Genomic DNA, 15,172 nt, shown 5'->3' on the forward strand with positions numbered 1-15,172 from the left:
GATAATGATTGATAAACAAGAAGAAATAGAGGGAAGAGGAAGAATGGAAGGACATGGGTAAGGAAAAGGTAGGAGCAAATAAAGGAAAGGAGGCAGGACCCAAAGAAGGAAAGGAAGAAAAGATAAATAGAAATAAGAGATAATAATTGGCTGAAAGATGGGATAGGAAAGAACTATGAAAGGAAGGAAAGGGACAAGGAGGTGGAAAAGAGTAAGTAAGGAAAGAGTGAAAAACAGATGTTGACAATAAATTATGTGGAAAACAAATCAAGAAAGACCTGACAGAAAGAAGGAAGAATAGAAGCAAAGAAGGACACAAGGAAAAAAGAAAAGAAGTTACATTTTTAGACAACGAAAAAGGAAATTTAGTCCACCCTTACAGAATTGGAAAATACTAAAACCCAGTTCCATCCTTCTCCCAGAATGTGTAGAAAACCCTGCTAGTTAGTTCTGAGTATCAGTCTCCATTCAACATCTATCTGTACACATCTGGATGGGTCCAGTGTGGCCGACGACGATCCACAGTGCTACGAATACAATCCACAGTCCTAGACGACTACGCCACGCTTCCCCGGATTCACAGCATCACAATAAAAAGTCGACACATTCTCAGGTGCAAGAAAAAAACAGCAACGACGCAATGCAGAGTTGATTTCATGGAGTGAGCCAAACAAAAGCATTGCACCATTGAGAGGGAACAAAAAAATAAATAAAACGAGAGAAAAAAAAAAGGCACATTAATGCCGTAATTACTGCCTCAGCTGAGATGCCGTGAAATAGCCTCAGAGTGTGGAGGGTTTTCCTTAAGGGAGAGCAAATGATAGGGAAAAGCAATAATATTACACCACCACTGAACTTCAGACCTGAACACAACGGAAAGGGGGAGAGGAGAGGAAGGAAATAAAACCATTGCTCATCTGGGAGGTGTTAACAACAAAAGCCAAGCCTTTTGCATTGTGGAGAGAAAAAAAAAATTTTCTTTTGTTTAATATATTTACATAAAAGCTCTGTAAAATATCTGTTTTTTTCACCTATGTACAACACATAACGACATCAGAGAGAGTAAGAAACAGAAAAGGTCTTTTTTTTCTTTCCTTTTTCAAAATAAAAGCATGTCAGGCTGATTTGAGACAGGAGTGCAGAAGAAAACAAAAAAACAAGTGTCTTTCACATGTTTCCATGCTTTGGCTGATAGTATCCACAGCTTTTTCCCCTCTATGCAGATGAAATAAAAACATTTATTTAAATTTTTTTTTCTTTTTACGTTTTTCAAAGCTTAAAATCCAGCTCATAGATTAAAGGCATAAAGCGGTTACTGTGGCGACAACATCCAAAGCATGGAGACTCTACATCTGCACCTTTATTCTCTCTATTCAGGATTGTTCAACCCATTAAAACCAAATGATATGGAGGCTATAACACTGTTTAACCATCCTAAATCTCATGTGGGCTTTAATAAAACACAATATAAAGTATATTCTGAAGAAATACATTAAAGATCTGATAAAGCGAGACAGAAGAAGGCAGAAAATAAAGTACAATCATTTAGCAACAAGAGCCTCCTACTTAATCCTTGTGTGTGTGGGAACATAAAGCATTCTGGACGTCATTAAAAGTTGATCCTTTCTTCCTTCCCGTTTCCTCTCTTTTCATTTTATTTACACATGCCTTTCATTTGGGCATCAATATAAACAGATATAGTATTGTACTCCACTATTTTCCAGTGTTTTCGCTTTTCCAGGGAGGTGGGGAGGGGGGGTTGGTCTCGTGATCCGAATGTTCTTTTGGTGGCAAAGAGGGCCCGACCCCCCTTTTTCTTTACCTTTACATCTTTTACTCTTTTTTTGATTAATTTTCTTATTTGAACATTTTATGCTTTGCTGTCGTCTGGCTTTATGTGGATGCTGTTGTCACTGTGCACTTTGATTTCAATCGTATCCGGCTTGAGAGACTCTTTGCCATTTTCTTCCTTCAGCGGCAGCTTCCTGCAAGTAGGAGAAGAAGCAGACAGGACACAAGGAGAGGAGTGAGAATCGTGGCGTTTGTCATTGGAAACAAGAAAGTACGAGAAATTAATGGATGACCACAGTTGAGGTTAAAAGATTCTGGAGTGATGTGGTTTTATGAAGCACAAACAAATTCTGAGTAAAGCAGGACTAAGATGAGCACATAAACGATGGTGCTTTTCATTTAAATTCCATGAATAATTTAGATTATTTTTAAAAATACATAAATGGATTGTGTGTGATTTGTTTGATAAAGCCCACTTAAGAAAAAGCAACAGGGAATATCAAATATAGCACCTTTGGGATACAGGGAGATGAACAGAAGCATGTCTTTCACCAGAATAAGACCTTTTTATCAGGTCAGAATTTTGTCAATAGTGCAGACGTGTAATTAATAATCATACGAGCATTTCTATTTAAAAACACACACAAATAAACTTTTCTCCATGTGCATTTGTAATGTTTAAAGTATGCAGACTTTATACCATAAGGCCTCCACTATGTATGGATTTCCCTCTACCCACGTGTGGACCAGCGATTAGCCTGAAGTACTGTAGGCATCTCTTCTCGCAAGAAAGTTGCTTTTGATCACAAAGCATTATGGGATTTGCTGTCACAGTGGCGCACTGTCGCTACCCGACAGTGGCGACTAATTACAAAGATGGTGGACCAATGGGGAAGTGATCATCTGTCCAAATGGCAAGTTCACTGAGTTCACTATAAAGTCCCGGGGTTAGGATGGACTTTCGGACACAGTAAACTTGAATGAGCTATGACAACAGCAACCTTTAAACAAAGCATGCACAAGGAGAAATTGGCTTGTGTATCCTTCCGCACACGCATTTTTTTAAGTGGAGAGGATGGATCTTTTAAAAAATTCGAGAAAATTCTCCACAATACCTTTAAAGGCAATCGCTAGAGGACCTCAAAAAAAAAGAAATATAGCATCAAAGTAGCTTAACTGGCAACAGTGGCCTGAAGGTTTTTTGCTAACGTTACTATCCACAACCAGGAGGAAAACAGTAGTCTCGATTTTCTTGAAAAGATGCCAATCACAGGTAGTTTACTTTCTAAGGTTGGTTACACCTTTAAAGTAACAAAAGTTGACATGAGCCACAGAAACAGATCCTCACACACAATAGGATAGACTTTACAGGCACATAAACAGCAAGAGAGTGCAGAGAAGGAACATATTTGAGACTTGGTGGTGTTAAAGCCTGATGCATATAATGTACAAAGTGCACATGGTGAACAGTTTACATGTGTGTTTTAAATAAAACTGCTTGTATGATTTTTCATTGCGAGTCTGCCATTTTGGCAAAATTCAGACTTCATTTGTTTTCTGTATTTAGGTAATCTACTGTCCTAAATTCAAAGACAGCTTAGTCCCAGCTTTGTACTCTTGACTTATTTCATCAACCAATAAGTTTTAACATCTTAATGGATGTTAAAAGTTTGGTTGTGAGTGAGGACCCATAAGCTTTTTCCACAGCTGGCATAAAAGGGTTAGAAAATATGAGTTCAAGGAGCTACTAGAGTCAGTTTACAGATTGTCAGGTTAATGCTATGGCCTGTCTAGGAATTGCGCTATTTGTTGTTAGGTCTTTAAGGACCTGTTAAGAAGTATTTGGCAGCTACAACCAAAGACAAATTTTGCATTTTTTTATTGCCAGAGCCAACAGTATCTGAAGGTGGATGAGATGATGAGACTCACAAGGCCTCGCCCAGTTGAGAACGTGTATTGTAAGAGAAGGTCAGGCCAGGTGGTTATATTGAAGGACTCCCATGAAGACCATAGGCAACTTAAAGGCAAGACTGTCAATGATCTGCATTTCATTTCACCCCCAACCCATAAAAAAAAAGTTGTCAGTTTAATTTACCCTTAAAAAATTCGCTATAATTGACCGGAGGATCTCTCTAAACACAAACGTAATAACAGTTGGTATAAAGAAAATCTGTCATATCCTCCTCCTTTTAAAGAGCTGGTTATACTCCCCGCAGCAGTGTGTTGCAGTGAGCTTGACGCAGACATTTTTGATTTATGCTCATTATTGTGGGTCTAGATACGGCCAAGGTGATAAGGAAGTGGGGGCGAGTTTGTCCGACAACAGAGGGACAATGAGGGCGAAAAAGAGCGGAGATCCAGGCGGGAAAAGGGCCTCAGTGTTCTAGCGCACCTCGCTCTTCTAGCTGGTCCAACTTCACGAGTTGTTTTCCGCAATTGCTGTAATAAAAATAAAAACAAGCTGGCCTCCTGTCTGCGTTCACCTGCAATTTGGGAGAGGTGCAGCAGAGTGTCTGCGGAAGGAGGCGAGGATGGCTTTTTGTTCACTGCGACACCTACGCAGACGACCTAGTTTCGAAGTATAAATCAGCCTTAAGGGGTGACACTTTGCACTGCTTATCTAAAATGTAAGTCCTCTCCTTTGGCTGTTCACAGCTAAAACCTTTTGAATTAAAATTACAAAAATAAAGATTCAACCAGTCAGAACTCAACTAGGATAGATGTAGTTGAAAGAAAAAACACCAGAACGTACAAGAAGGATACATGGAAGAGTGAAAGAAATAAGAAAATATATGTGGCACAAGGAAAGGAAGACTGACAGAAAATAAAGGAAGGAGGTAACTTTTAAGGTGAATAAATAGGCACACAAAAGACAAAGGAAGGAGGAAAAGAGACAAGGAAGGAAGGATATACCGGGAGGAAAACAGATAGGGACATTAGGGTAGAAGGGAAAGAAAAGAAGGAAGATGGAGACCAGTGGTGGTGGGACACAAGAAATTATGTAAGGAAAGACACGGGGAGAAAAGAGGTAAGGGTTCAAGAAGTGGACATAAACATGATGCAGGGAGGAAGAAAAAATCTAAACTAGAGTGATTTATGGCTGTATTTACTCAGACCTGATAAATCATGCAATCAGTTGTATATCTTTCCAGGCTCTTAAGGAACCTCAATTCTTGAATCTGAACTACTGTAGATCTACAAAACCTAATGAAAGCCTTGGAGGGATCTTTGAAGGCTACCAGTGACTGTTCTACGCTATGCAACCAGGTAGCTGCTATCTTGGAAAGGTCGTGCAGGGAAAAGAGGTGCAAACCTGGATAAATAAAGGCAAAACCTCAACTATGTACAACAAAGGTTGATATCCAGTGTAAACAAAGCAGCAATTACTTCTCTGGTGTCTTAAAGAAGAATTTTATAGCATTCATTTGGTTTAAGATGTCTTAATTTAAGGTTTGAACACCTGTATGATTAGGAAGGAGCTAGGTGCTTTATATGGCATTACAAAAACCAGAGCAGTTTTGTTTAATGATATAGTAGGTAAATGGTCTTTAAAGTTTTAAATGTTCTTTTCTGAGTCCTTAGATGCTAGATCATTGTTGAAAAAACACACTCTGAGTTAAAGACCATAGTTTTTTGAAACTCGTCCTGCGATATGATGAAGCTAAAATTACCACATATCTCAACTGATAGGTATAAGGCATGGCGACATTTTGATTTGGGGCCAAAATGGATAGCCTGATGAGGAAGTACCTCAGTATTGGTACATCTAAATGCACTTCATCACTAGTGGGACGTCCAAAATTGGTTAAAGCAGTGCAGTGCTAAAGCGATGCAGCAAGTGTTACATCTCAACCCAGCTATACCTGTTCAGTAAGGAGAAAAGCGCCAGAAGGTAGCTAAATGTTCAATGCAAGTCATTGAATTAAAATGGAAGATTAAGTAAATCCCTAAATGAGTCAGGTGTTCAGCTTATGTGGATTTAAAGAAGGAAAGGTAATCGTAAAAACAAACAGAAAGAAATTTTAAATAGAAGCCTGAAATATTGAGTAATTTTTGTGCACTGATGCATGTTTATGTTATAGTTTTAAATCGTCTAAGGCTTAGTCACAACAGGTGGCTTATTTTTCTTTCCTAAGCAGTGCAGAAGGTCCGTTGGGTTCATTTCTATATTTTAAATGACTCCAGTTTGGTTTTCATTGCCGTAACATTACTAAAGCTTAACCAGAAAGTTCACAAGCAAATATAAAAACAGTTTTTTCCCCCTACTTCAAACAGTTTGCTCTTGTTTTGAGTTTTAGGTCAGAACAAAAACATATAGAAGTATTGTTTTTTATCCCTTCCTTCTCATAAAAGACTAACAGTCTCTGTTCCACTGAGCCTGTAGAGACAGCTTCATATTTATTAAAGGAAATCAATAAGAACCTCCAGCTTTTACCCGTTTTCACATCATCGCTGCACTTCTATCTCAATTTTTGTTCCTTCATTCCTTTTTTTTCCCGATTCAACCTTAAACAAGGACTGGGTCACATGCAGTGAAAGCCTAAAAAAGCTAAGCTCTTTGTCAGCCCACCGGCAGATCAGGATTAACGCACTTTAGCTGAGGGCTACTCATTTGCTGAGTTCACAAGGTCGCAGTGCTTTTTATTCTGACACACCTCCTGGTAATCATTCAGGACTCGTCTGTCACCTTGAATCAGAAACCATCCATCAACGCTCTTTACTGAAAAATGCAGCTAAATCCGCTCAGTCAGCTAAACAAAAAGAAAAAAATTTACTTCCAGGGTATCATCTACTCTGACATGTCCAAAACACTGGAGGTAAACGCCATAAATCCATCATCAATCAACATTATTAACATGTTTTTAATTCAGAATAATAATTGGTTTCTAGGGCCAAAGGATAAACAAATAATCTTTATGGTTTTTATGTATTGAATTGGATCCATATTAGATTTTTTACGGCAATAATTGTAAAGACCTGGTTTTTAACATAGACAGACCGATGCATCAGCTGGACAATATTTTCAGTCGATATTAGTGTTTTTTTCTTGTTAGGTATCAGCCGATACGATTCATTACTGCATTCAGCAGCAATGCCTCTAGATCATGATAGTGCATCCAATGTCACTCCCCTGCCAAATCTATGGAGCCAAAGACTTCTCAGTAAAACTGAAGAGAAACTGAGAATTATTTGGAAACTTAAAAGTAGAAAGAGGGTTTAAAACTTTTTTTTTAAATATGAAAAGCAAAGATATGAATCTGAGCAATATTTAAAAAGATATGACAAAAAAGTTGAAAACTGAAAAAGAATATTAAATTGGAAAATAAGAGATCTGAAACTGCAAAGCCTTTTTTTTATCAGTCACATAAACATAAGTGATCAAATGTGTTTTATGATTAAAAGAATTTCTAATATTTTTTGATTGCAACTTAGGAATATTTTCCTGGCACCTGAACTTTCAGTCATCTTTTCACACCCCAAGCCATATAAGCCCCGCCCCCATGAAGAGCGAACAGCAGTTGTTTAGGATTACCTTCGACAGTTCTAGTTAAACCGAAACATCATTACTTCAACTTTCTTGTTTTCTTTAGTCCAACTGTTTTTAATGTTCTTTTTTGTTTCTGCATTTTTTCCCCTACTTGATTTGATTCTGTTTTTTCCCCCTATATTTTAATCATGTAAAGCACTTTGCATTGTCTTTGTACTGAATTGTGCTATACAAATAAATTTGCCTTGCCTTGCCTTAAAATCTGAAACAAACAAACAAAAACAAAAAAAACAAGAACCTGATAAATAGTTTTAAACATTCTTTCTTTCCAGTTTTTTTCTTTTCAGAAAAAAAGTTGCAAAAATTATTTTGAAGAAAGAATTTGGCCCAAGTTTAGCTCCATAATTTGCTATCAGTTGTTAATGCTTCGTTTTATTTGTTAATAGTGGTGATTTAGTTTAGAGTGAGACTTTTGTAAGATTTATTATCACTGTGTGATATCTCTTTTAATGGAAGGGGAAAAAAACAAAATCAACATATAAAATTATTGACTTATGAATAACGGCAGCACATCATCAATCATTTACTTAGGTCATAATAATCAGTATCGGCCTTAAAATAAACTGTTTCAGGTGATCTCTAGTGTCTAATTACAGTAGATTCTTAAAAAGGTAATAAAACATCAATAAAAACAAAAAACTGATCAACAATTAAGAATTACTTTACTGTATGGATGGATTACACTTCCACAGCTAGCAATATACTAATGCATTACTGTTTTAGAGCAAATGTATTGAACCCTGCCTACTGCCTGTTTTAAATTCTAAGGCTTGTCCCTATTCATGATGTTTATGTTTTGTCACTGAATGAGTTATTAAAATAGCTTGATCCTTTAGAACCAGCTATACATTAAATGCTAAAGATCCAGTAACTTTATAGTGTACTGTTAATGAATTTCATCGTTTTAAGGTTCAAACCTTTACAGGAGCATATGCTTGATTTTGATTTTTTTTTTTTAGAACTCCGCCAGCATCGAGTCAGATTTAGTGAAAGTAGTTTATGCTGTTTTCTTCATGCTGCTTTCTTTCCCCCAATTTGATCCATTGGTCTTATTAAAGGAAATCAATCCCTGTTGCCTTTAGAAACTTGTAAAATTGAAGGTTTTATAAGACTTTAGCAGCAAACACAATAAGGGTTGATGAATCAGTTTAATATCTGGGAAGTCCTTTGGGAAAAGGTGCTTTAAAAGTGCTCACAGATGAGCTAGCGTCCCTTGCTGTGAAAAAACTAAAAAAAAAAGGCACAGAGCTACAGCTCAACAGAGTTCACCACAGGGGTAAGCTTTGATATTTTCAGTCTATGTTAACAGAAGTTTTTATTTATGCAAGCAGTAAATGGTTGATTTTTAAAGGCACAAAATTATGCTCCACCACACGGACATTCACTGAACCGCAGGGGACTTTCTCAACAAACCAGATCATGAATGTAAAACAGTGACCCTGTGTGATTCCGCACCTAATAAGCCCAAATATTGCCACTGGCTACAGGGGGTTTCCTTTTGGTTGATTGGTGGATGCTGGAGTGGCTGCAGAGTAGAGACAATTTCATGTCTCATTAGCTTCATGCAAACCCAGATTGGACTTCAGATGGGGAGGTTTCCTCAGATCATGGAAAAATGTGTTGCCTCTTGCTGTTTCCTCCTCCTTGAATGTAAATCAACAGAAAATGCATTTGCTGAACTGAATATTCAGCCAATTTTTTCATCAAAAAGTTATATAACAGGGGTTGTGAAATAAGTGGCTATCTCTTTCTATCGCAGTATATAGTGTTGTAGATGCAAACATATTGAACCACTTTAGCTTGTAAAAACAAGATTCCTTCACAACTTTAATGTAGTTTGAAACAATACTTTGAATTAAAAACAAATTAAGGAGTATAACTTCAGGAAGAACTAGCCTAACCATGCTTCACTGCTCAACAGCTCAACTGTAGAGGTGGTCAGCAGCACCAGATTCTAGGGGTGCACATCACAGACACCCTCACCTGGACTATAAACACCACCTCACTGGTCAAAAGGGCACAAAAGCGCATGTACTTCCTGCGGAGGATGAGGAGAGCTCACCTGCCCCCACCAATCCTCACCACCTTCTACAGAAGCACCATAGAGAGCATTCTGACCAGCTGTCTCACTGTGTGGTGTGGAGGCTGCAGCGCCTCAGACTGGAAGAAAATGAGGAGAGTAGTAAGAACAGCAGAGAAGATCATCAGGGCTCCTCTTCCTTCTATTAAAGAAATTTCATCCCAGCGCTGCGTGTCCCGAGCCCGCAACATAATCAATGACCCCTCACACCCCCACCATAGTCTTCCTGCTGCCCTCTGGAAAGAGGCTTTGCAGCATCTGCTGCAGGTCAAGCAGATTCTGCAACAGCTTTTTCCCCACTGCCATCAGGCTGTTGAAACCTTAAACTCTAAACTGGACTCTGTCTCACACTTGCAACATCAAATTTGTACTACCAACTTGACAGATTTTTTTATATCCCATCCCATTCATCCATCGTCTTACATGCTTGTCCTGAGTGGGGTCGCGAGGGGTGCTGGTGCAACCCAGCTGTCAATGGGCGAGAGGCGGGGTACACCCTGGACAGGTCACCAGTCCATCGCAGTATTTTTAATATCCCTTAAAATAGAACACAACTCAGTGTTTTACTGCATTTTGCACAAGATTTATTTTGCACTTCACTGAACCTTTTCCATATTAATGCCCCTTTGCACCACTATATTTAAACTAGTTTCCTTTTCTCCTACACTGTCTACATTCTTGATCACTGATGCACTTTATAAATGGTAATATTAATTTCACTGTTGTAAGCTGTATACAACGAAATTTTATTTTGTATACACACTGTGTGTGAAAAATGACAAAGTCTGTCCAAGTTTAAGTTTCTAAGTCTATGAAGTCTTAAAGGTATAGTGCAGGATTTTGGTGAATTTTTTAGAAAGGCCCGCCCTCTCCACTGAAAAAAAAAAAGGCACATGCATAACCTTGTACCCGCTTCTGAGAGGGAAGAACTATTAGACATGCACAAGATCATGGATGAGCCTATTTCTCCTCGTGCACGCTCTGTTTAAAAGTTGCTGTTTGCAGCGCTCATAGAAGCTTACTTTACAAAAGAAGGTTTGCAATTATTCCACTATGTCAGACTCACCACTGGTAAGAGAAAATGGGGATGAGCACGTAGGATGGTCTTACGTAAACATATCACCAGAATTATTGACAATTTGATGGACCACTTAAATTTGATGATCCACCCGGAAAAAGATGATCCTCCACAATACCTTTAAAAAAGGCAGCTTCACAATCCAAAATAACTTATAGTATTACCAAGTTTTCTATAAGGTGTCCAGTAAATGGATGGATCAGATACTGTTATCAAAACTCCACACTAACCATTAAAAATGTTTAATGCAATGCCAAAGAAATTGCAGGAGTTGCTGGAGTTCTTGCAAGACGTGCTTATCCTTTTCTGCAAACACTTGGGGTTGAACTTTACACAGACTAACAGACATATTTCTAGTTGTGAAAATAATTTAGTCACAGCATTGTTGGTCAAAAAGATATGTGTTGCTCTTACTTATGCAAAAATATTTTGAAATGATGCAAATAGCTGAATCTCTGCTACTGTAGCATCCTAACCATATATTCAGAGTAACCCAACTAAATACTAATTTCAAGCATTCAATAATACTCGACCTGAACCAAAACTACATAAAATAATATTTTTATATTATAAAATGTAACATAAAGACAGTTAGCAGAAGCACACACAGTGGATGAGGCTGTGTATGAATGAGAGGCATGGAAAGATCTATTTTAGGGCAACAGTTTCAAAGAAAAAGCAGTAGATTAAATGTCATATTTAAATCAAACTTGAGGGGGGATCAGTGGAAGCTTTGTGCATGTGTGACTCGTTTTCCGTTGGGAAACAGAAGAGCGCCACTCTTCACTCTATGACTGCAGGCATTGCTTTTTTGAGGAACTCACAGCAGCACTCACTGCTCGCTGAAGACAGTAAATGGGAGACCCATTAGTTCTTGCATTGGTCCTTTGGTTGTCAAAGTCTCCAACAACACCAAACAAAGTGGCTACATTTGTTAATGGTCACTTGCTTGAAAGGTTAGAAAACTTTAGAGACAAAATAGCTGAACTGTTATACCTGCTACCCGCAGGACTGGTAGGGTGTTTACTTCACAACTTCCCATATGCATCCCTAGGCTGCGTAAATTTAATTCTTCGCTGGCTTTCTATTAGAGATGTGCCGATTCAATATCTGCATTGGATATTGGCTATGATATTGATTATTTAGCTGGATGGGATGTCGATGATTTGATATCTGAGCTCCAATCCGGTACAGTCTACATGGAACTGTTATTTATTTTATTTTGCTGCTTATTTGTTAATAAGTAATACAAAGTACATTTATATCTGTGTGTTTTTACCCTTTTTAACTATGTTTATGTCGAGGTTAAAGCCTTCAATGACACGGACAGATATAGGGTTCATTCATTGGACCGGTATGGGATTTAGGCCAATATCCTGAAAACTGTATCTCAACTTTTAAGAAATTAAACAGAGAACCAATGTTGGTTAAAACATTTGGTAATATCAACTTTTATAGGTTAAAGGGGAAAACATAACAGCTGCACCTCTTTCAGCAATTGCTGGAATGACCCAATCTACACCATTAAGTGTATACCCATCATTCCCTTACAGCTACTGAGAGTTACTGATGTTAGCTAAGGCTCTCTACTGTGGTACTAACTGTGAAAGAAATGATAAATGTTGCTACAAGTCCTTGCTTGAAAATACTGAATTTTTGTTTAGGACAAATAACACCCCTGCTTCCCTTCTACTAAAGCCTTCAACGCTACACAAACAAAACCTCAGGTTAAGCCACTGCATCTGCACACAAACACTCTCAGACGTGACATTAGTGTTAAAGCACAGCAAAGGTACTATAACTGGAACTTGACAAGCAGCTAAATGAGCCAGCAGCAGCAGCAGCACTGTGCGCCATGTGGCAGGCCGGCCAGGAATAATAATGCTTATGCACATGTATGTTTCTAATCTCTAAGCTTGTTATTGACACCAAAGCACAATCGGGGGTAGCTTGTTTTTCCTCATGCGACGGTAATTAAGCACACGGCCATCGACTGCAGGACACAAAGGCAGACCACAGCGCCTGTTTCTCACAGTTAAACAAAGTGGCTCCCAAGCTGCAGAAAGGCTCATGTTTTGTTTACGCTGTTTTTCTTTACCAGCTCCCTTATTATTTCAGGTATGATCCAGGTTCTTACCCGGGGTTTAAAAGGCTCATTCATTTCACAAAGAGATTAGCCTACTTCCTGTTTTATTAGAGCCAAACTTAGGGCATGCCAGGAAAGCATTTCTTTATGTATTCGAATATATAGATATTTGATATTAATTTTAAAAAATAATAAAATTTGAATATTTAGATCAATTACTTCTATCATTTGTGATACATCAGTCATTGCAATGAAAATTATTATAGATTTTCTGTTCAGCCCATGCATCTGATTGTGTGAATCAGGGTTTTCGAAAACAAAAATATCACATTAATGATGTAGAGGTCTCAAAAACTCATATATCAAACATGATATTACTGTATTATGTGTTAACGGCTTAAAAAAGCAGAAATCTACCGGAGACGTATCACTGACGGTTAAGAAATGGATAGTTCTGCACAAGATGAGAAAAATGGTGTAATTGCAATACTTGACATGTTTATATTTATCAATATTCTAACACTTTTGTCTTTTTTCTAGCCTTTCAGAATGTATCCATCAATTCTGGAGTTTTTAGCCACTAAAAACCTACATCAGTTTTGAGTATTAGGGTCAATTCATACAATTCGCTGAATATATAACTGGATATTCATCTCATGATTCTGTGACCCTTTTAACGATTGTATCCCTTCATATAAAGCATCCTGCTGTTCTTGTATGACTGTCATTATCAATTATATAATATTGTGGGGGTGATTACAATTCCATATATTGTGCACCTCTAGTCATTGTAGGATGTTCTACTTACTTACTCAGCTAGAAAAAAAATCTTTGCGTCCACCTTTTGTTTATTAAGTAAAAAAAGGTAAATTTTTGGTCTTTACCTAGTCAGTTAGCCGAGTAAATGTTTTCTAATGTAGAGCTGAATATATGATGGAGTATTCTTATTTAACATGTCTCTCTACAGTTCTAACCCTGGCAAAGTCAGGTGTGCTCAATCCAAAGCTGGCTAGTTGGCTTTGAGGTTTAGCAGCTTAAGAGTTTTAAATTAATACCGCTAACTGTCTTAACTTTATAAAGTCTGGCCAAATCCAGCTACTCTGTATTCCTGTAATAAAACAAGGATTTTGCCTTCATAGAAGAAAAAAATCCAGAGGGGAAAAAAAAAAACATCTGCTGTAAACCTCAAAATTAAATTGAAAATGCATTAGAAAATGCAATCAAATAAAATACTTTAAATTTGTCGTCAACAAAGATGCAGCAGTTCCTTTGACAGGATTTAAGGAGAACTAATCAGTGAGTAAATAATTTCTAACAGAAAAGTGGCCCTCATTTTTTTTCCAATTTAAATGCCTGTCAGTAGCTCTAGCTACTGAGTGGGTTTGTTTTTTTTGTTTTTTTGCTTCGTTTTTCTCATTAGTAGTCCTCAGGTATGCATAGAGACATGTCTGGTTTCCTCAAAGTCAAACATGTCTGCCCTAAATCCTTCAACCTGAGCTAACAGACATCAGCAGAACCCCTCTGTTATGCAGTCAGCTTTGTTCAGCAGATACTGCTTTGTTTTTTTAGCATGGATGTATTTTTTTTTTATGTAGAATTCAGCACTAAACTTCAGGGCCAAGAGCCCAGTTAAGGGCCAGGAACGATAAAAACCTGAATTTGACAAACTGGAGATGAATCTGCCACTAAAGTGTACTAAAACAGGAACACAAATAAGAACCAAATCTCTTCTAAAACTCTGGAATTTTGCTAAAATCTGCTGTTATTCTGATGCCTGAGATAATGAACCAATCAACAACCTAAACATTACTAGTTTAGCGTCAGCCATTTTTTATCCAGGTGAAAAGATTCAAAAACCTCTACAGTCTCATGTTGTACCAGCTGCACCCTCATCATTTGTAATTTCCACAGATTTTAACCATAATTTGATGATGCCTATGTTAAAGGTATTGTGGAGGCCATCAGTTGTACTGTAGCTGTCAGGTAGCGATAGTCTATGGTGACAGCGGGTCTCTGTGACAGCAAATCCCATAATGTTTTGTGAGGAGAGCTCTTCGCACAAAGCATTCTGGGATATATCTGCTTCTTGTGAGGCCTTTCTTTTCTTCTCATACACTCATACACTTTTACGACCCTCAGCCATTTCCAAAGAACTGCGGTGAGAAAGGTGAGCTTCAATGACTGTCTGAAACTGTAGCTCCTCACACATATACGCCTGAAAGGTGCATGCACAGATAAAGAGACAGGTAACTGGGCGAGCTCGTAGGACGGCCTTACGCAAACATATTACCAGAATGATTGACAATAAGGAGGACCACTTATTTAGATGATTCACTCGGTCTACTTACATTGCAGTGTCCATATAAACTGTAAAACTCCCTGCATAATTATAATAAAGCAATTTATATGCATGAAACAAGTGGAGCAGTATGGCAATTGCCATACCGCTACACTTGTGAAAGTAAAATCTGTTGGGCTCCTTTTGGCATCAAGACAATTATTTTTATTGCCCCCTTGCCAGACAGGACACTGTAAAAAAAAAAAGAAAAAAAAAAAAAAAAAAAAAAAAAAGTATTAACTTAAATAAGT

General features: G+C 37.8%; 1 protein-coding gene across 1 annotated transcript in view; it reads right to left on the reverse strand.

Moving 5' to 3' along the window:
- Positions 1-1,865: 1,865 nt before the first annotated feature.
- Positions 1,866-15,172, reverse strand: part of ncam2 (neural cell adhesion molecule 2) — a 96,764-nt gene continuing 83,457 nt past the window's right edge. The window contains 1 exon segment of the mRNA XM_015403222.1: positions 1,866-1,985. Coding sequence (XP_015258708.1) covers positions 1,871-1,985 — 115 coding nt within the window. The 3' untranslated portion in view covers positions 1,866-1,870.

This window comes from Cyprinodon variegatus, unplaced genomic scaffold (genome assembly GCF_000732505.1).
Source record: "Cyprinodon variegatus isolate N-32 unplaced genomic scaffold, C_variegatus-1.0 Scaffold1468, whole genome shotgun sequence".
NCBI classification, from domain to species: domain Eukaryota; kingdom Metazoa; phylum Chordata; class Actinopteri; order Cyprinodontiformes; family Cyprinodontidae; genus Cyprinodon; species Cyprinodon variegatus.